At 42.6% G+C, this 21,309-nt stretch overlaps 4 protein-coding genes and 1 non-coding gene across 5 annotated transcripts; 4 read left to right on the top strand and 1 right to left on the bottom strand.

The window, feature by feature from the left end:
- Positions 1-241: 241 nt before the first annotated feature.
- Positions 242-3,250, top strand: LOC114162823. Its single transcript, XM_028046801.1, has one exon. The coding sequence runs from the start codon at positions 242-244 to the stop codon at positions 3,248-3,250; it is 3,009 nt and encodes a 1,002-aa protein (XP_027902602.1).
- Positions 3,251-3,275: 25 nt separating this feature from the next.
- LOC114162820 lies at positions 3,276-5,069 on the top strand. Its single transcript, XM_028046799.1, has one exon. It carries the CDS (start codon positions 3,276-3,278, stop codon positions 5,067-5,069), a length of 1,794 nt encoding a protein of 597 aa, XP_027902600.1.
- Positions 5,070-10,379: 5,310 nt separating this feature from the next.
- On the bottom strand, positions 10,380-12,310 carry LOC114195997 (tetraspanin-7-like). Its single transcript, XM_028086467.1, has 2 exons — positions 11,502-12,310; positions 10,380-10,873 (listed from the first exon to the last, which is right to left on the bottom strand). Exons 1-2 carry the CDS (start codon positions 12,006-12,008, stop codon positions 10,580-10,582), a joined length of 801 nt encoding a protein of 266 aa, XP_027942268.1. The 5' UTR covers positions 12,009-12,310; the 3' UTR covers positions 10,380-10,579.
- A 3,566-nt stretch (positions 12,311-15,876) lies between these two features.
- On the top strand, positions 15,877-21,218 carry LOC114163332 (eukaryotic translation initiation factor-like). Its single transcript, XM_028047578.1, has 9 exons — positions 15,877-16,183; positions 17,103-17,174; positions 17,341-17,439; positions 17,725-17,913; positions 18,756-18,853; positions 18,966-19,053; positions 19,137-19,472; positions 19,562-19,807; positions 19,895-21,218. The coding sequence occupies exons 1-9, from the start codon at positions 16,028-16,030 to the stop codon at positions 20,927-20,929; spliced, it is 2,319 nt and encodes a 772-aa protein (XP_027903379.1). The 5' UTR covers positions 15,877-16,027; the 3' UTR covers positions 20,930-21,218.
- Positions 16,377-16,480, top strand: LOC114164936. The gene has a single exon (XR_003599670.1). It is a non-coding gene; the product is annotated as a small nucleolar RNA snoR103 (small nucleolar RNA).
- Positions 21,219-21,309: the final 91 nt, after the last annotated feature.

Below are 21,309 nucleotides of genomic sequence, written 5' to 3'. Positions count from 1 at the left end.
GGTCCCTTCTAACTTAAGCATCGGAGTATTTTAGACAGGTACCCCGATCGCCATCCCAACCGATCGAGCTAAGGAGTGGACTTTGCTGAAGTCGTTGGAGAGGAGGAAGATATCGCGAAGTGGAGTTCTTTTAGTGGGCTCTTGGTCCCTACCCCGAAACATTTTGGCGCCCACCGTGGGGCCGAGCAGTCTCCTTTGAGAATATACCCATATGGTGACCACAAGGAACCGAAACAGCAACATGGACGGAGGGAGGTTAGCAGATGATCAAGCGAATACTAGGGAGATGATACGATTGATGCAGCAGAGAATGGACGAGATGCAGAGGAACTATGAAGCGCATATGCAGATTTTACGTGAAGAGAATGCCATTTTAAGGCAGAAGGAGGACGGAATCCCTTCGACCCCGACCGTACCCGACCCGAACAGGCTAAGTCGAGTACAACAGCATCGAGATGCTGAGCGGGTGGAGAGCCGACTTCCACCTACGGGACATGAACAATCACAGCCAGCTCGGGTTGATAGGACGCAGGCCTCAAGAGGAAACCCGTCACACACGGTGGCGGAGAGTTCAGGAGCGAACAACGGGGGTCGCCCGTCACGACAGCCGATCCCCGCGTCGGGGTCCTCCCCCTTCACCTCGTACATCTTAGAAATGCCGCTACCGGAGAAATGGAAAATGCCGACGTTTGACAAGTACGACGGCACGACCGATCCAGATAACCACATGCGGGTCTTCATGCACCAGATGATGTTTCATGCTGTCAGCGATCCCATCTGGTGCCGAGTCTTCTCAACCTCACTCACCGGGGAGGCGCTGGAGTGGTTCTCTGAGCTACCGACCGGTTGTATCGACTCATTTGCTACTCTGAAGGCGAGGTTCAGCACACAGTTCGCGCCCCTGAAACCGGCCATTTTGACGGTCCACAATCTGGTGAACATCCGACAGGAGGATGGGGAATCACTGAGGAGTTACCTTGATCGGTATAACCGAATGTCGGTCAAGATAAAAGGTCTCAGTGACGAGATCGCGCGGCATCACTTCTCTTACGGACTCCAGCCAGGAGTTTTTGCGGACAAGATAAGCCGTAAGAAGCCGCAGACGATGGAAGAAATGAGGGAACGCGCAGCCAAATTCATACAAATGGAAGACATGCAGGAGTTCAGGGTGAAGAAAAGGGAGAAAGAGGATGCTGCACTCCCAAAGCCGATAGCTCCCAGATCGAGCAAACCGGTAGCCCGACCTACCGAGAGGAAGCCACCGAAGTTCACAACCTACACCCCCTTGGCTGTTCCCCGAGCTAGGATCCTGCAGGAGGCCTTCAGCGCCGATTTGCTCCCAGCGATTAGGAAGAAGCCTCCGCCGCCCGATGCAGACGGGAGCAAGCATTGCCAGTACCATCGGACTATCGGGCATACTACCGAAGAATGCCACACGCTCCGCGACAAGATAGAAGAGCTCATTCGACAGGGACACTTGAAGAAATACATTCGGCAAGATCGTCCCCAACGGAGTCCGGTGAGGAACCAGAGCCCGAGGAGGAGAGTCCCCCCAGCCCGATCGGAGAAGAAAAGGGAACCCGAGCGCGAGAAGCGTAGGAGAGGACCGTCTCGGTCACAACGGAGTCCGAGAAGGAGTCGCAGTCGTAGCCAGGAAAGACCCCTGAGGGGTTATATCAACACCATCTCCGGGGGGTTCGCCGGAGGAGGGTCAAGCTCCGCAGCCCGAAAGAGGCACGTTCGGGCGCTGAAGTCGATCCATCTGGTCGAGAAGAAGATCCGATCGATGCCTCCCATCACATTCACAAACGACGACTTCAAGGCGCCCGATCCTGATCATGACGACCCGATGGTCATCTCGATAGAAGTGGCCGAATATGGGATCGGGAAGGTGTTGGTCGACCAGGGAAGCTCTGTCAACATCCTATACTGGAAAACTTTCCAAAGGATGAACCTTTCCGAGGACCTGATCGTGCCGTACAACGAGCAGATAGTAGGTTTCTCGGGCGAACGGGTGGACACGAGGGGATACGTAGATCTTCGCACGAGGATCGGCTCGAGGAAGGATGGCCGAGAGGTAAGAGTTAGATTCCTTCTTGTTGAAGCTAACACTTCATACAATGTGTTGCTAGGGAGACCCTGTTTGAACGCCTTTGGAGCGATTGTGTCTACCCTGCACCTGGCCATGAAGTTCCCATCGGACAAGGGGACGATATGCACGGTGCATGCAGATCAACAGGTCGCCAGGCAGTGCTATGCTGCAGGATTGAGGATCAGGCCTCACAGCCGACCGTGTAAACAACACCGATCGGAGGTAGCGATGACGGACCTAGATCCCCGAACGAACACAGAGGATAGGCTGCAACCAGAAGGAGAGACCAAGGAGATCTTCATCGGGAGCCAACCTGGACAACTCACGAAGATTGGGGGAGCCCTGAGCGCGGAAGAGGAAGAGATCATCGACGCCGTGATCCTGGAAAACAAAGATCTATTCGCGTGGTCGAGCGCCGACATGCCAGGCGTCCACCCGGACGTGATGTCCCACAAGCTAGCCATTTTCCGAGAAGCCCGGCCGGTCGCTCAGAAGAAAAGAAAGATGGGAGAAGAAAGACGGCAGGCGGTCGAGGAGGAGGTGAGAAAACTAGAAGGAGCTGGTTTTATCAGGGAAATCAAGTACACGACATGGCTGGCTAACGTGGTCATGGTAAAAAAGTCGAGCGGGAAGTGGAGGATGTGTACTGACTTCACTGATCTGAACAAAGCTTGTCCAAAGGACGCATATCCCCTGCCCAGCATCGATCGACTGGTAGACGGGGCCTCGGGGCACAACTTCCTGAGCTTTCTGGACGCATACTCAAGGTATAACCAAATCCCTATGTATGGCCCGGACAGGTCTAAAACGACGTTCATCACAGATCGAGCAAACTTCTGCTACGAAGTCATGCCGTTCGGTCTGAAGAACGCAGGGGCTACCTATCAGAGGTTGATGGACCGGGTCTTCCGCGGGCAGATCGGTCGGTCCATGGAAGTCTATGTGGACGACATGGTCGTGAAATCGCAGACTGCCGAAGACCATGTACACGACCTCGGCGAGGTCTTCCGCCAGGTACGCAAGTATAACATGCGTCTCAACCCAGAGAAGTGTGTCTTTGGTGCCGGCGGGGAAATTTCTAGGTTTCATGCTGACCGCCCGAGGCATAGAGGCGAATCCAGACAAGTGCACTGCTATCGTGGAGATGAGGAGCCCTAAAAGCCTGAAGGAGGTTCAGCGGTTAATGGGGCGGCTGACTTCTCTGGCACGTTTTCTGCCCAGGCTGACGGAGAAGGTTAGGCCGATCCTGAAGATCATGAAGAGGCAGACCGTAGAGAAGTGGGATGACCAGTGCGAGGCGGCATTTCAACAAATAAAGGAGATGATCACCAGTCCACCAATCATGAGCCGACCGGTAGAAGGGTTGCCCCTACAGTTATACCTGTCAGTATCTAACGACACGATCAGCGCGGCATTGATACAAGAAGCCCCGGAGCAGCGGCCTGTTTATTTCATCAGCCGAGTTCTACAGAACGCAGAAACGAGGTATCAGTTGATAGAGAAGATAGCCTTGGCGTTATTAACGGCCTCACGTCGGCTGCGCCAGTACTTCCAGAGTCACCAGGTGGTCGTCCGAACCGATCACCCTATAGCCAAGATACTCCGGAAGCCCGACTTGGTCGGTCGAATGATCGCATGGTCAGTTGAGTTATCCGAGTTCGGTCTCAAGTACGAACCTAGAGGATCTATCAAAGGGCAGCATTTGGCCGACTTTGCAGCCGAACTCCATGGACCGATCTCTTCGTCCGAGCAAACATGGATTCTGTTCGTCGACGGGTCGTCGGACAAACGAAGTGCCGGAGCGGGAATCGTCATTGAAGGACCGAACGGCTTCACAGTGGAGCACTCCTTGCAGTTCCAGTTTAAAGCCTCAAACAACCAGGCGGAGTATGAAGCGCTGATCGCCGGGTTAAGGCTAGCGAAAGACCTGGGCGCAACAAAGTTGAGATGTAACACTGACTCTAAGCTTGTGGTCGGACAAGTGCAAGGAGAATATCAAGTTAAGGATGACTTATTACTCCAGTACTATCACAAGACTGTTGAAGCCATGAAGGAATTCGAGGAGGTGACCGTCCATCACATACCCCGAGCGGAGAACGCCCGAGCCGACAGGCTATCGAAGTTAGCGGAAGGAAAAGAGAAGGGCCAATTAAAGACAATTATCAGGCAAACCCTGATGAGACCTTCAGCAGGAGAATGCGCCGTAGCAGGTCGATCGGTTGATTGGACCAGCGAGGTGCGAGAACTCTTAAAGAAGTGCGAGGCTGGAGAAGAGGTCAGGCCGACGGAGAGGAGACGAGCGCTCCGATTTGTGATCATCGGAGAAGATCTATACAAGAGAGGCTTCACAACGCCACTCTTGAAGTGCCTATCAGCAGACGAAGCGGAATACGTCATGAACGAGGTCCACAATGGCATCTGCGGGATGCATACCGGTCGGAGAACGATGAAAGCAAGGATACTCCGAGCGGGATATTTTTGGCCGACCATGGAAGAAGATTGCGAAGCCATGATACGCAAGTGCGCAGGATGTCAAGCCCACGGAAATGATATGAAGAGGGCTTCGACCGAGCTACACAGTTTGACAGCCCCGTGGCCGTTCGCTCAATGGGGCATGGACATCGTCGGACCTTTCCCAATCGGTCGAGCGCAGAAGAAATTCATACTCGTAGCAGTCGACTACTTCACTAAATGGGTCGAAGCGGAGGCTTTGGCTAATATCACTGCTCGGCAGGTTCACTCCTTCGTCTGGCACAACATTATATGTCGCTTCGGCCTTCCCCACACGATCATCACTGACAACGGTCGTCAGTTCATTGACAAAAAGCTGAAGGACTTCTATAAGCAGGTAGGGATAAGACATGTTACCAGCTCGGTCGAGCATCCCCAAACCAATGGTCAAGCTGAAGCCATGAACAAAGTTATAGTGGCTGAGTTAAGAAAAAAGATTGGGAGAGGCCAAGGGAGCATGGGTTGACGAGCTGCCACAAGTCCTTTGGGCCTACCGATGCACGCCACACGGGACGACCGGGGAATCTCCTTTCAACCTGACATATGGTACAGACGCCATGCTGTCGGTCGAGGTTGGGGAACCGACCCTTCGGCGGGAAATGCAAGACTTGGAGGTGAATTGTGGACGAATGCGCGAGGAGCTAGATTGGACAACCGAACGAAGAGAACGGGCGGCCGTGCGAGCTGAAGCGTGCAAGAGAATGGTGGCAAGAAGGTATAATGCGAAGGTCAAATCAAGAAGTTTCGTCAAGGGAGATTTAGTTTGGAGAAAAACCAACGACGCACGAAAGAAGTAAACACAGGGAAAGCTGACACCAAATTGGGAGGGCCCGTTCCGCGTGACCGAGAGCCTCCAGAACGGAGCCTATCGGCTGGAGCACTTGAGCGGCAAAGAAATACCCAACACATGGAACGCGTCACACATCAAAATGTATTACAGTTAATCATGAATAAAATGAGCGTTTCATACTTCATCTAACAATCTGACCGATGGGGCTCCCCACGGGACCCGAGCAAAGCCTGACCGATCGAGACGGGGACTTCCAAGAGGAAGACCCGCTCTGTCAGCACCGATCCCAGCGATCTAATCACCCTACGGGTAAACGAGTGACACGAGCTGTCCTAACCGATCGAGGGTACCGCACCAACGATCTAAAAAACTAAAATTGAGCGTACAAACGACAACCATACAGAACAGATAATCATGCTAATTTTACAAGAGATCCATCGGTCGTCCAGTCAGCCCAAATCTAAGTGCAACCCAAATTAACAGGATAAACAATTAAGACGGCCGATCGCCAACGCTAGTAAACAATAGAAGTACGGCCGGTCGCCAGCGTGAAGCAATAAACGAATGAAAGCAGGTGGGTCATTGACCTCGTCCAGTCGGTCGAAGACCCTCGTAACCCTCCCATCAACCACCCCCATATGAACATCGAACCGATCGGGAGAGCAGTTGTAGTAAAAGACAGCAAGGTCGACGGCATTCTGGAAGCCCGCTTCATATTGAGCAAATACTTGCTCATCGGCCACTCCTAGTTCGGCCTCCAAGTCCTTCGCCTTCTTCTGCCAGTCGGCAGCTGAACCAGCGGCGGCCATGTGCTCCAGAGTAAGATCATCGAAGCGTCGCTGAAGCTTGCGCAGGTCATCAGCGGCTTCACCTGCTTTCGCCTGCTCCACCTTCGCTCGATCGTCTGCAGCCTTCAATAGGCCGGCGCACTTGGCGTGCTCGGCTTTAATACCGTTGAGCCGATCAAACTGGGTCTTCAGGTCAGCCGCCGACGCTTTCACTTCGTTGAGCTCAGCCTTGGCCGCTGCAAGCTCCTTCTCCAAATCCTCTATTCTGCTCCGCTCGGGGCGAGGAAACTTGGTGTACAGAGCAGCTAGCCTGAGAGTGAGCTCCCCGACGGTCCGAAGGGCATCCTCTTCAGACACGTCCTTCAGCGCCTCGGTCATTCGAGGTCCCAACTGAAGAAAAACCTCGTCATCAAGGCGCACGCCGCCGCCGAGGAAAGCGTCGGCCAGGGATCCAGACGCCTCCCCTTTCTTTTGTTTTTTGAGAGGCCTGTCGGACGGGGAGTCATCTTTCTTAGACTTTTTGCCTTTGTCCCCAGCAGCAGTGGCGCCAGCACCTGAACCGGGCCGCTTCACAATCAGGCGAGGCCGCGAGACGGCGCCCGAAGTCCCGGCAGGGGCGGTGGAAGGAGGAGCACGATCGGCCTGAGGGGCTGCAGGGACGGTCGTTATCGGCACCACCTCCTCAGCAGTATCTTCCCCTCTCCGTCGAGCCTTAGCACGAGCCACGAACTCGGCGTTAGCAGCGGTCGTCCGAGCCATTATATCTGTAAAACAGCAAAGCAAATAAGTTAAACTGCGACCAAGATCGACGATCGATAATATCAGAACAACTAACCATAAACCGCCTTCGATAAGTCCGGGGAGCGGATGCATTGGATCAGCGGCCGCGGGTGGATCTTGTCGGGCAGGGTCTTGAGGACGGCCAGGTCAGCCCGCTCGGCCGGTGTCAACTGTTCTTCAGCCCAAGCATCCGTGGGAGGTAGGAACGCCGTCCAATAAAGCGGAAACTTAGGACGATCCTGCTCGTCAAAGATATATCTCCTTCCCTTGCGGGGAATCGCGACCTTAAAAAATCCGGTCTTGAAACCCTTATAGGAGGCAAGATAGAGGGTGAATAAGCTCTTGTTCGCCCCGAGGAACGAAACCCAACCCTTAGACGCCGTCGGCCGCGTCTTATAGAAATGAAGGAACAAAGGCATGGTGGGCGTCAGGCCGGCCGCCCGGCAAAGGACGTCGAACGCCTGCATAGACGCCCATGCGTTCGGGTGAATTTGCGTCGGTGCACACTGGATCTGGCGGAGGACTGCCATCTGCCAATCGGCAAACGGCACGTTCAAACCTAGATCATGGAAAAGGCAGGCGTACACGTAGAAGAAGTCTAGCTTCGCCTCTCTCTTCCCGTGACACACTCTCTCGTTACCGGCGCATATCTTGACCCGAAGGTGTCCATCCTCTACCTCCTCGCTGAATATTCTGGTCCGCTCGACCAGATCCCCCAGGTCGTTCCCCCAGCGAAACCTTGTCACGAGCGTACGCGGCTCATAGGGGGCCCAATCATATCCCGATATTTCCGGCAGATTGACTTCGTCCCCTTCGTCGCCAACGTCAATCCCGATGATGTCCCCACTTTCATCAGAAGCAGCGACCTGCTCCGCTGCCTCTGCGACCGGTGGATCGGCCTCAGAATTGCCACTTAGGAGAATTAGGGAACTCGCGCCGCTCGACACTCCCCCGAGCGAAGTTCCCGACTCAGACGACTCAAACAGGGCAGAAACCGACCCAGCGCCCCCAGAATACCTGACCGCTCCACCCGACAGACCATCTGAATCCGATGCGTTTGAAGACATTTTTACCTGCAGATAAAGAAAAACGATCGGAAGCTCGGCTAGAAAGAGAAAGGAAAGCGTGAAAATAACGACAGCCACACAAACCTTTTTATAAGGGGGACCATGTGACACGTGGCAGCCCCAGGACCCTACGATCACATTCGGATCGACGGTCCCAACTTCGCGACGCTTCAGATCATAACTGCCAGGCACGTTCCACGAGGCAATGTAACCGTTGAGAAACGCCAGCGGTCAATCGGCACCACGGTCTGAGAAACCTCTTCGCTTCATCCCTATCGCTCGAGGCTGGTGGGGCTTGTGTACAGTATGCCCAATCGGTCAATCGGCCATTCCTGACCCCCAGGGGACCATCGATCTCACGGGTAAGCGAACAACTGTGTAGCACCATTAAAGGACCATCGGTCCATCGGTAGAACAGCAACGATGGACCCTCTGACCTCTAGAGACCATCGGTTCATCGGTAGAGCAGTAGCGATGGACCCTCCAGCCTTGAGCGCCTATCGGTCCATCGGTAGAACAGCAACGATGGACCCTCTGACCTCTAGAGACCATCGGTTCATCGGTAGAGCAGTAGTGATGGACCCTCCAACCTTGAGCGCCTATCGGTCCATCGGTAAATTAACAGCAGCGGACCTTCTTGTCTCAAGGGTCCATCGGTCCATCGGTACAACAGCGACGATAGACCCTCTGACCTTTAGAGTCCATCGGTTCACCGGTAAAACAACAGCGACGGACCTCATAAAAACACCTGACGGGCGATCAGTAAAACACATTACTAGCTTGTCGAGAACATCGTCATTTAACCCAGTCAAGCGACCATCGGTCGTACGGTCATATAACTTAAGCCAACGATTATGGGTTAAACGAGTCATTAATCGTCATTAAGGGATCATTGGGCCGTGATTAAGAAACCCTAATTACAGGCCCATGCCAAAAGCTATAAATAGGACCCAAAGGTAAGTTGGTAAGGAGATTAATTGCGCATTTATTACGACGGGTAATCTGACACACCGATCGGTCCCTTCTAACTTAAGCATCGGAGTATTTTAGACAGGTACCCCGATCGCCATCCCAACCGATCGAACTAAGGAGTGGACTTTGCTGAAGTCGTTGGAGAGGAGGAAGATATCGCGAAGTGGAGTTCTTTTAGTGGGCTCTTGGTCCCTACCCCGAAACAAATCGGTTTTAATCAAATACTGCTGTTCTATTTTTTTAATATAATACAATATACGAAGCACGGTTTATAAAAAAAAATATAGATAAATTTTCAAAATTAAAATTTGAACTTCGCTTAAAAGTATTACAAGTCGTAACATATATAAAAAAAGAAGTAAGTCATATACGAAAGAAAAAAAAATCTAACACATGATATTGGAGTTCAACAATAACAAACAAAATATTAGTAACTACAGGTATCTTAACAAAATCAATCACCACAAAAAAAAAGAAAAAATAGAAGAGCATGTTTGTTGAGCTAACCCGTTGAACCTTTTAATCCGTTAGTTTTCTCCGGTCTTGGACATTTTGACTTGGTCTCGGTACAATGAAATCCAAATTTTTAAAAGTTTAGATTACACATTGGCTTAATTTCTAGTTAAACTGGTTAGAATGGATTAATCCGGTCCAGTTGTAACAAAACTATGATAGATGTTATATTCTTTTCTAGCACGCACCCCCACTTTGCATTGTTTGGAAAGAAAAACCACATGGGGTAACTTTTATTTTAAGAAAAAAAAATTGTATCTTGTGAAACATGTATGCCATATAATGCCTATTCTAGGAAGGTGAATATGAAAGAACATAACGATGCAAAATTTGATAATATGAAACATGAATGTAATGTTTGATGATGTTCAACTTTCTCTTTTTGTGTCGTGATGTAATATTTCCTGTAAGGTAAGAGTGTATAGTATAGCTTTTCATTTTTTCTATATCATTACAAAAAGTATAAACGTGAAAGTAGACAGAAAATATCCATTCCAATCATCTGAAAACCAGAAAGAGAAAGTAAAGTAGCATCTCATTTCACTGTTTGAAAAGTTCAACTTTTTTACGATTCCATATTCTAGCACAGAAAGAGGTAGCTGAGTGGCGACAGGAATAATGGTGACAGAGGCAAGCATTGACGCACTCACCCTAAGAGCATTTTGTTTCTTTTCAATTCCACGTTGTGAAAAAGGCTAAGATGTCACACCCGTGAACCGAGTCAAAACAATGTATATCTATAATCTTAACATGCCCCCACATTTTGATGAGTAATGATAAACCAGGAAAAGGAGATAAAACGAGTGGCACACCCATTGCACTCATTCTCGACACGTTCTCAAAACAAATATCCTTATCCGCACACCTTACCAAGAAATCATGAATCATCTTATTCAACAGGAAAAGGAACTTTAACTCCACTTCAATAACAACACAGTAGACAAAATGTTTTAGATAGTAAACAAACCATGGCTGAGAGCTTAGATGAAGAAACTAACTAGACAAAAAAACATACCTAATCACAGAATCCAGAAAAATGAAATGCTTCTAATGTACATGGCTGCATCTAGTGCTTCCAATTATCTCTCAAGTTATTCCGGAATGCACAGCAACCAACAGAGTAGACAATGATGAGAAACACGAGGAATATGACATTCACTGTTGTGACCTTCTTCCAGTCAGTCTTAAGGCTCTGCAGGAACCCAGCCTTGCAAGTTTGGCAATTGAAACACAGAACATTGGGATCATTGTCCCAAGCATTACAGTCAGGGTTGGAATAATTTGCACTTTCAACCTTGTTCCAGACAGATGGACCCTGGTACTCAAAGTTGCAGCTGTCTGATGGCTTGCAACACCCGGACTGAACCACAAACAACATGTGCAAAACCATGAGACCTAAAGTTTTTGAAGTCATGCCAAGAACATATGTAGAAACAAAAAAAGTGAAATTTCTGATGGAAAAAAGACTGAAAGAGAAAGATCAGGTGAAAGAAGGGTAGAGGTACCCTAAACATCGTTCAGAAAAAGTTCAAAAGCTTTTATGAAGAAAACTAAATAAATCATAAATGGAAAAAAAGGAAAACCTTATCTAAATGCTGCAAGGAACTGAAGATTACTGCTTGCAACACAAGTGCAGCTGAAGAGAAATAAAAAGCAACCTACCTTTTACTCCAACAGCACAAGCCTCCATGCAGCCTTTAAAATTTGGTGAAAAGAACTCCAAAGAGGATTACAAAAGAAGAATAGAAGAAAGACAACACAAAATATACCAACTCTTTCAAAAGAAACTCACTTATAAAATTACACAAACACCTCATGCTCACAAGATAGAGCAGACGAAGAAACACTTTCTCCAGAAGTGGAAATAAACAAATTCAAGAGGCTTTATAACAAATTAAAAGGACATTATTTGAGTTGGCTTTGCATCGAAGAAGTCGAAGAAATAGAGAAATTCGAAAAAGAAAAAAACGAAATGCGGAATAGAATACCTGAAGCGAAGACAAGTTCTCAGCGTAGAACTGTTGCAGAGTGTCGTTGGCGAATTGGGTTTGAAATTGGGAGCAGAGTTTTGAAGATCGGAGACAGCTCCGAATTCGTTTCCATGTGTGAGCGTTGTTGACTCTGTTCTGAAACCAGTTGGAGTAGTCACCGAGCCTGTACTCCTTGTAGCCTCGGTTGGAAAGGACTTGACCGGCACCCTTGTTGGTGACAACGAAGGCGAAGACGGTGAAGCAAAGAACAAGGAGTATGAGCAGGAACATGACGAAGAGGTAGAGCCATAGGAGACACGAGACACGACAACATGCGCCGACAAGTCCTGCCAGAGACACCACCAAAAGGAAAACGCCCAACACAATTAAGGTTCTTTCCAGCCACCATTCGCACTCCGTGTTCGCTTGCTTGCTTAGCCACACGCCCGTCACTAGAATGGGAATCGAGAGAAGGAAAGCCAGCAAATTCAGCACCCCAACCAGATTGTTGCTCACCCTAAACATCTTCCGCGATTGATCTGTACCCAGAAAAATACTCTTACTTTTCTGAACTCACTTCAACAATTAGTGTTCACAGTACTTCCATTCAAACCTTCGTTTTGTTACTTTATTATTATTTGTTTTTTGTTCCCGTTTTACAACATCTTTCTACTGGCATATTCAATTGTGCGCACTTTAAAAACGTGCTCACGTTTCCAGAATCTGCTTCCATTATTGTAATTGTGCCTTGCCACTGAGTTTTAACATGTTTGATTGGTTATGTTCTTGCTAAATTCTCTTGATAAATTATTGTGTTTTAGCCAGAGCATACATATTCCCCTTTTGATGAGATTGGAATCTATCATTATAATCAAACTTATAGTGCTCTAAGTTAATTCTGATTATCACAAAACAATTAATCCTAAGTACAGAAATTCTAATGTAAAGAAATATAATTCATAAAGATTTACATCCAATGGTGTACGATAAATCAAGAAAATTAAAATATGAGTGATTATACAACTTTGGTAAAAAGTAGGTGAATTCTTACTCAAGTCAACTTGGATCTTTTTAAGTCGAAAAGACACAAATCTCTAAGACACTTAAGATCTCAAGTATTTTATAAATGTACCCTGTCCCTCTTTACTCTTATCTCTTTCTTCTTCACTTTGCTCAAAATGCGAGAAAGATAGATAAAAAAAGAGTAGAGTGGTTCTCCTCTCATTCTCCACACAATTTTCATAATCTTTTCAAGCTCTTAACGACTCGAGAAAATGAGGTTTTTTCTTTTGTTTTGTACTTGTTGCTTTTTCAGTTAAATGATTTTTTCTTCCCTTTTCTCTTCTTTCCCATTCTTTATGATATTCTTGTCATAATCAATGTTATTAGATTGAATAAAAATGTGTTACTTTCCTCTTAAGTTTTAACTTTATAAGTCAAGATTGGTATTTTAATTTTATTAACAGAGATATTATATATTTGATTTTTTGTATTATTATCAAATATTCTTATATTATGATAATATATTAGATTCTATTTTTTTCTTTATATATGAGATATTGTATTATATATATTACACAAATTTTTAATAAATCAATATAAAAATTATATTTTAATTGTTTTTTATCAAATATTTTTTGTGTATACTTTTTCTTTCGTATGACTTATACTATTTAACAAAGATTTGTGAATAACTTATACATATCTAACAAAGATTTGTTAGATTATAAAATTTGGTGTACTAAGTGATGCCTTAAAACAAACCCACATATAAGTGATGCCTTAAAACAAACCCACATACACCTTAATACCTTTGCAACAATGAAGTCTTGGACTTGGAAAATGAGACCTAAAATATTTAAAGGGACTCAAAAATATGAATAAACATAAAGATAAAGAAATGTGAAATGACAAATGTGTTGTCAGATATTGATTTCACTACTTTTTTTCTTCACGTAATTTACTCTTCCTCAATCCAACAAGTTCAATTATATAGTTAATTTAACTTTTTACAAAATTGATTTCATCCCAGTTTCTCGATAAAAAGTAACTGAGATATGATTTATTTATTATTTTCTTAAGTATTAATTTCTAAAATGTTTAATGATAAGCTCATTTACTTTATATTATTGCTCACTACGTTAATCTCATTAAGATGTTTAAGTAGTGACTATTCTTCATATAAAATTTGATCTATCTTGCGTTTTAATTAGTGGAAGACACTTAGGTGGCCAGAAGATTCACGTAATACTTAGGTAACAAAACCCTCTATTTACATATATTTAAGGACTTTTTTGTATTTCAGACTTCCATTAATTAGAAAATTATAAAATAAGTTCCGCTGATATTTTTTTTTTTTATAAAATTGGGTCAAGTCATTACGGAGGAGGACGACTTTTGTTTAATTGAAAAGTGAAGTCGTCCTATAACATGACTTCACTTTTATTTTTTTTTTCGAACTTTTCAGTTTTAATTATTATTTTTTTTTTAAATTTTCACTTTTCATTATTTTCTTTTTTAAATATTTTAGATTTTTTTACTTTTTTTAATTTAACGATTTTGATTATTTTTTTATTTTTCAGTTTTGATTTTTTTTTAATTTTCGTAATTTGTCTTTTTTTTTAATTTATCAGTTATCATTTTTTTGAATTTATAATTATTTTTTTTACAAATTTTGTTAGTTATAAAATTACAAAAAAAATTGAGAATGAAAAAGTGAAGTCGTTATATATGAGGATGACTTCATTTTTTCTAATAGAACAAACCGTCCTTACAGAGGATGACATCACCCTTTTACCAAAAAAAAAATAAAGAAATCGATCTTGAGAATGACGACTTCACCTTCAATATCGTCCTTTTTCCTAACGATTTGACCCATTTTTGCAAAAACAAAATAACAAACTCATTTACACAAATTTGAGTTCTAATAAACCCCAAAATACAAAAAAAAAAAAAACTATATTTAAGCTTAAAAGTAGGTCTTCAAGTTTGTTCAAAGCCCCAACACTAAAAATACTCATTTGTAAACACAAACAACTTTAAAATTTCGAATGACTTTCATAAATTTGAGAGTAAAAAGTTATTTATATACATTACTATAGTCTACTTAAACACTTAGTCTGTCTTCCTAATCTTCATTCGGTCTCCTTTCCCCCATTCGGTAGTTCGCTCGATCAGAATACCTGTGTCAATAAAGTTCTGATGTTTAAGTCAGTATGCTCCAATGCTTAAGCGAGTAGGTGTTCGGTCGGTCTAAGTAGTTAATGCTGTAATAAATGTGAGATGGAAGTCATTAATTACCAACTTATCGAAGTTAATTTGTTTTTTAAATTTGATTACTGACTTGTTTATCTTAATTTAAGGGGCATTTACTAAGCTGTCTTTGTCGACCGATGATGGACACCCCTTACTTCTTGTGTGTGTCTCCTCAACGTTGTCGATAGACTCATAACTTTAAGGACTGACAAGTCACTCAATGTTGACGCATAAATAATATGATCAACAAGTTGAACTCTAAGAACATATCTATCGTTGGGTCTGACTTGGATGAGAATGATAAGTCATAACCGATTACATATTTTATAATTGTTTTCGAATGTTATTTGTTTTTATAGGAAACAATTGTAAACGAGTTTAGTAAGAAGAAATTACTAACAATTGAAAAACATTTATCACACGGAAGAAATTACTAACAATTCGCTCCATTTATTTCAAATTATAAGATACTAAATTAGAATGTAATTGCTGGAGTTATAGATGGTAAACCATTTGATATTTGTTGAGATTATAGACAGGGATCTTTGAATTCTTTTATTGGAATTGTATCTATTTTATACTTATATATAAATGGATTTTCCTTCTTGATGTGGATATATGCCTTTTAATTTTTTTTTAAATTTTTTTTTCAAATTAAAATAATTATTTTTAATTTTATGGTTTTTTTAAGTTTAACTATTTTTAATTTAACTGTTTTGTTAAATTTTACTATTTTTTAATAATAAAAATACTTATAAAATAAATAAAAATGATTTATATTTAGTTTTATAACATATACTATTATATATAAGATGATTCAGTTTACAATTTTTCCAGTTCTACTCTTCATGTGATATATTTTTTTAAATTTAACTGTTTTTCGATTTTTTTTATAAATTTAATCATTTGTTTTAAAGTTAAATAAATATTATTTATAAAATAAATAATAATAATTAAATGATGAAAAATATTTATATATACTTTTATAATTATAATTTCACTATTTTTGTTATGATAGGACATGACTGGTTATTTATAATTTTAGTTACATATTTTGATTTCATGGAATTTTTTTTAACGTCTGTATTTAAAAAAATTGTTTTTTAAACCTACCATGGAGTAATTAAACCTGTAGCGGGCACTGTAGTGTGGTTTAAGGGTTTTATTTGTTTCTCGTCGCCCGTACTGTTTCTCTTTCTCTTCTGGTTGGCGCTGCGCAGAAGAAGAGAGAGAGAAGAAACAAAACACCACCGATCAAAACTCTCTTATCTGTAGCACTGAGTAGTGATATGCATCAGGGTGATCAAATTGTTCTAAGCTTGAGGCCTGGCGGTGGTCGTGGCGGCGGAAGCAGGCTTTTTCCTCTCTCCACCTCATCCTCCTCCCCTTTCCCTCCCTCCGCCGATCTCCCTCTCTCGCGCCCCCATGAGTCCTTCTCTCTCAAGGTCAGACCTTTCTCTTCTCTCCACTCACTTTTCCCATTTCTCAAGAACCTTTTGTTCGGATCTCGTTACACATACCCAACTGTCGTTGTTGTTGTTACTTCTAATATCATTTTATATGTAGGGTTATAGAATCGAAGTTTAGGGTATTAAGGGAGAAGGTGAAGTTGGAATGTCCTGATTCTTGGTGGGAGCACTCAGTTATGGGTTCTTGCTGTAAATATGGACAGAAAGTAACGTGTGGGTTTTAGGTGGGCTTTCTTGAGTTTTGGATTGCCCATAAAGGACCCACACACATTCCTGCTCGTTTGTCTTTGGAACTAGGGTTTGGTTTTACGGCTGTTGTTTAGTGAATCTCAACACTAATGGGGTTCCATCTAACAGGCAATGCCGTAGCAGTAAGGAAGTTTGAGAATTTTTATTCTGGTTCCCTAATTTCAAGCAGAGAAACAGTTTGCAAGAGCTGCCTCTGACTACGCGACTTATTAACAAAATCGACTGTCTCAGCATAATGTTGCTAGGCATGTTGGTTCATTGCCTTTTCGTCAAGGAAGTTTTGAGATTATTTTAATGTTTGACACGCATCTTATGCCTGAGAGATGCTATTCCACACAACGTAGTAATTGAGGTGTTGTGTTGTCAGTATATTTGCTTCTAATGAATGAATGGTTGGAAAGGGAAACGATTTTGTCTTACCAAATGTTAGTTCATCATTGAGTTTCGTTTATGCTGGTTCATGTATGACCATTTTCTTCACCATAGATTTTGTAAAGGACTCGAATGGAAAATAATTGCGATGGTTTTATGTCTATTTCATTTTTCTTGCCCTTGAGGTATTTGTTGGTTGTAAGGACATGGTTTCAGTTTCAGTTTGGGCCTTGCATATAGATCTGTATCTTACTGGTTTTCGTTATATATATAGACTGGAGATTCACGTTTTGAGGTTCGTGAGCGCGTGCAATATACCAGAGATCAGCTTTTACAGCTTCACAAGGTAAATGTTTTGGTCCATTAAGCATCTAAACTAATCCTTTTGATTTCGTGACTCAGTATTATTTTTCTGAAGGTCATAGTTCAGTATTATTTTGTGACTCATGTAAGCATCTAAACTAATACTTATGTTTTAACTGTTATCTATCTGTTGAAATTTTTATTCATAGGCTGTTGAAGTCCTTGATGATATTCTGAAAATTAAGCAAGATATAGTAGCTGAACTTTTTGGTGAAAATCAAAGTTGGGGCGGCCGAGCTGAAAGCAATGTAACTATCTTCTCTGCCTTAATTATATTGATAGTTGTGCTTAGAACCATAAGTCATCTTCCATCCTATTTGGTAAATTGATCAATAAAGATTTGGGTTGATTATTTTTAGTGGAAAACATACTTGTTTGTATCATTTGATGACAAGACTTCTGTAATTAGAATGTCATACTGATACTTGTACTACTGATACATTTGTTCTTTTGACTGTTGCAATTAATTATCATCTTTTTATGAATCTATCTGTATTCATTTTTTGCAATTTATGTTATGTAATATTGTGCAGCTTCCTCATCAACTACCAAACCGGCATTCTGAGTTAGACAATCGTGATTGGCGAGGTCGTTCTGGACAACTTCCTGCTAGTCAAGATGAGAAGTCTTGGGAAAACCTCAGAGATAACAGTAGTCAGATTAATCGCCAATACCATCTTAATTCCCAGTTTGCAAGGACACAGATATCTTCTACCCAAGGGGTAAGCATTGGAAGAAATAAATCAGTTCAATGGAGAATGCTACACAACTGCCTTACCTATTTTTTTTCCCTCACAGTAAAAGAAATAAATATGAGATGAGATTTTTTTCTAAAGGAGAGATTTCTATACTTACATTTATTTTTACTTGATATATATTTTATCATAAAATATTTTTTACGTTTTCCCTGATGAGCCTGTGCCCAATATTTGCATGATTATATTTTTGTTTTGTAGTTTTTATATATGCGAACCTGTAATGCTATGCATCTTGATCGAATTGGACATGTGTTGCAATCATCACCACTAAGCAGCTAACTTACATGATAGGCTGTTGTCTTAGTAAATAAATTTTCTGGCTTTTCTTTTCTTAATTTGTTGGTTACAATGTAGCTTTATTTGCTTTTATCCGTGCGTAAGTGCCACTTTAATTTTGTCGTTGTAGTGTGTTTCTTTTAGTTGGCTGCAGACCATGCAAGTCAGTTGAAGAAGCATGTGATAGTATGGATCGAAGTGAACATTAGTTGGGTTGTTTTGTAAAAATTACAACTATCAGAAGATATTGCGCTGAACTGCAATTAAAGAATTAGCATTAGTTTTATTTTGTAGTAAATGTTTTTTGTATGTTATTATTTTGAAGTCTCACCTGTTCCCCTTAGACTAGTAATTCATGATGAGTGAGTTGTGCTGCGGGACTTATCAGAGTTTCTTGGTTAATAGATTAAGAGTATTTGTCACATGCTCTTACTAGGAGTTTTGCTTAATATCATTGTTGTTTTACTGTTTACCTATTAGATTGACATGATGACTATGTATTATTTCTCATCTATTGTCTATTTATTCAGGGAGGACCTACTCCTACACTTGCTAAGGCTGAGGTTCCTTGGTCAGCCAGAAGGGGAAGTCTATCTGAAAAGGATCGTGTCTTAAAGACTGTGAAAGGGTAATAATTTTTGGATTAGTAAATTACAGTTAGATGCGAGTCCCATCTATTTATACTCATTTTTAATTGGATGGTTCCTGATATTTTTATGCTGTTGTCTTATTTTATGCAGAATACTGAATAAGTTAACTCCTGAGAAATTTGATGTCCTGAAGGGTCAGTTAATTGATTCTGGCATTACCTCTGCTGACATCTTGAAGGTTGTCACTAATAAATTGCTCTTGTCAAACTTTTCTGTTCACATTCTTGTTCTAAATTTACTCACTTTGCTTTGTGAGTGCAGGATGTCATTTCACTTATTTTTGACAAGGCTGTTCTTGAACCAACATTTTGCCCAATGTATGCTCAGCTGTGTTATGATCTGAATGAAAAACTGCCTCCATTCCCATCTGGGGAACCTGATGGGAAGGAAATCACCTTTAAGCGAGTATTATTGAATAATTGCCAGGAGGCATTTGAAGGTGTAGACCTAAAAAGGATGGCTGCCCCTGAGCAGGAGACGGACCATATGGACAAGGAAAGACTGCTCAAGCTTCGGACGCTTGGAAATATCCGTTTAATTGGTGAGCTATTGAAGCAGAAGATGGTCCCTGAAAGGATTGTCCATCACATTGTTCAGGTTTGTAGGACTTCAGATGTCTACTGTCATATAAAATGCCTGTCAGTTTAGTAATATTCACTTATTAGTATGCTTTTTACTTTGAGTAGGAGCTTTTAGGACCCCAAGACAGCATGTCTTGTCCCGTCGAGGAAAATGTTGAAGCCATATGTCAGTTTTTCAACACTATTGGCAAGCAGCTTGATGAGAGTCCTAAATCGCGGCGTATAAATGATATTTACTTTAATCGATTGAAAGAATTGAGCTCAAATCTTCAACTTATACCCCGGATTAGGTTCATGATTCGGGATGTTCTAGAGTTACGCTCCAATAAATGGGTGCCTAGACGGGAAGAGGTAACTTTTTATAGATTGTTATATTCTGTGACACAAGATCCTTAAGTTGAGTGCTTTGTTATTAAGTTTTAATGCTGACATGTGTAGATCAAAGCCAAAACCATTACTGAAATTCATTCAGAGGCAGAAAAGAATCTTGGTTTGCGACCAGGTGCCACTGCAAGTATGAGAAATAACCGTGGCGGTGTTCAAGGAAATTTCGGCCCTGGGGGCTTCCCTATTGCCCGACCCGGTACAGGGGGTTTGATGCCTGGAATGCCAGGGGCCAGGAAGATGCCTGGGATGCCTGGATTTGATAATAACAACTGGGAGATGCCTAAGACTAGATCTATGCCAAGAGGAGACTTCTCAGGTGTTCAAGCTGCTGGATCCAGCAGCCCTTTACTTTCCAAGACCACAGTCCTTAATTCAAAATTGCTACCTCAAGGGAGTAGTGGGACTATAAGTGGAAGAAATAGTGCCCTAGTACATGGAGCTGCTACAGTTTCTGCTCCACCGGCAAACATCAGTTTGGCCCATGAGACAACACCTCAGCTCTCTTCACATGATAGAACAGTTGCTCCTGTTCCTGTGTCCTCTGAGAAGCCACAAGCACCTGCCGGTGGATTGAATACCAATGATCTTCGCCGCAGAACTATCTCTCTTCTAGAAGAATATTTCAGTGTTCGAATTTTGGAAGAGGCATTACAGTGTGTGGAGGAACTGAAATCTCCTTCTTATCACCCTGAGGTTGTTAAGGAAGCCATTAATCTTGCACTTGATAAAAGTCCACCATGTGTTGAACCTGTAGCCAATCTCATGGAGTATCTATACATTAAGAAGATTCTTACTGCTATAGATATTGAGGCCGGCTTTTTGTTATTCGGTTCTCTGCTGGATGATATTGGCATAGATTTACCTAAAGCACCTAGTAATTTTGGTGTGATAATTGGGAAACTAATTTTGATTGGGGGATTAGATTTTAAGGTGGTGAGAGAGATTCTGAAGAAGGTGGAAGATGACATGTTCCAGAGAGCAATATTTGACAGTGCGGTAGGGACCATTAAATCTGCTGCATCCGGACAATCAGTGTTGGATTTACAAACATCTGATATTGAGGCCTGTCAGAGTCTGCTCAAGTGAGTCAAAATGATTCTGTAACTGGACGAACCTGTCTTCCTTTGCTACTTAAATTACCCTACATCCTCACTTTTTGAGTAAAACAATTTTGTATTTATGTTATGAAGTGGATTTGTCAGGCATTTTTCTTGAGCTGTAAAATTTTATTTTTGATTGAGACTTTTCATATGTTTAATGAGGGAAAAGTCAAACCATAAAGCTACGGATATTATTTTCCGGTTAGCTAATCAGGTGCCGAGTTTCTCTGGAAAAGTGTTCCATTAGGGGTTAAATTTTATTTTATTTTATTTCAGTTGTTTCGATTTACTTAATTTTGTTGACATAGTGATTTATGTTGCTAGATAGTTCAGCTTAATCTTGCACTCTATCTTTCTCATGCTGCT

This window comes from Vigna unguiculata, chromosome 9 (genome assembly GCF_004118075.2).
Source record: "Vigna unguiculata cultivar IT97K-499-35 chromosome 9, ASM411807v1, whole genome shotgun sequence".
Classification (NCBI taxonomy): domain Eukaryota; kingdom Viridiplantae; phylum Streptophyta; class Magnoliopsida; order Fabales; family Fabaceae; genus Vigna; species Vigna unguiculata.
Note: the sequence above shows the minus strand (reverse complement) of the source record. Positions and strands in the feature narration are given on the sequence as shown.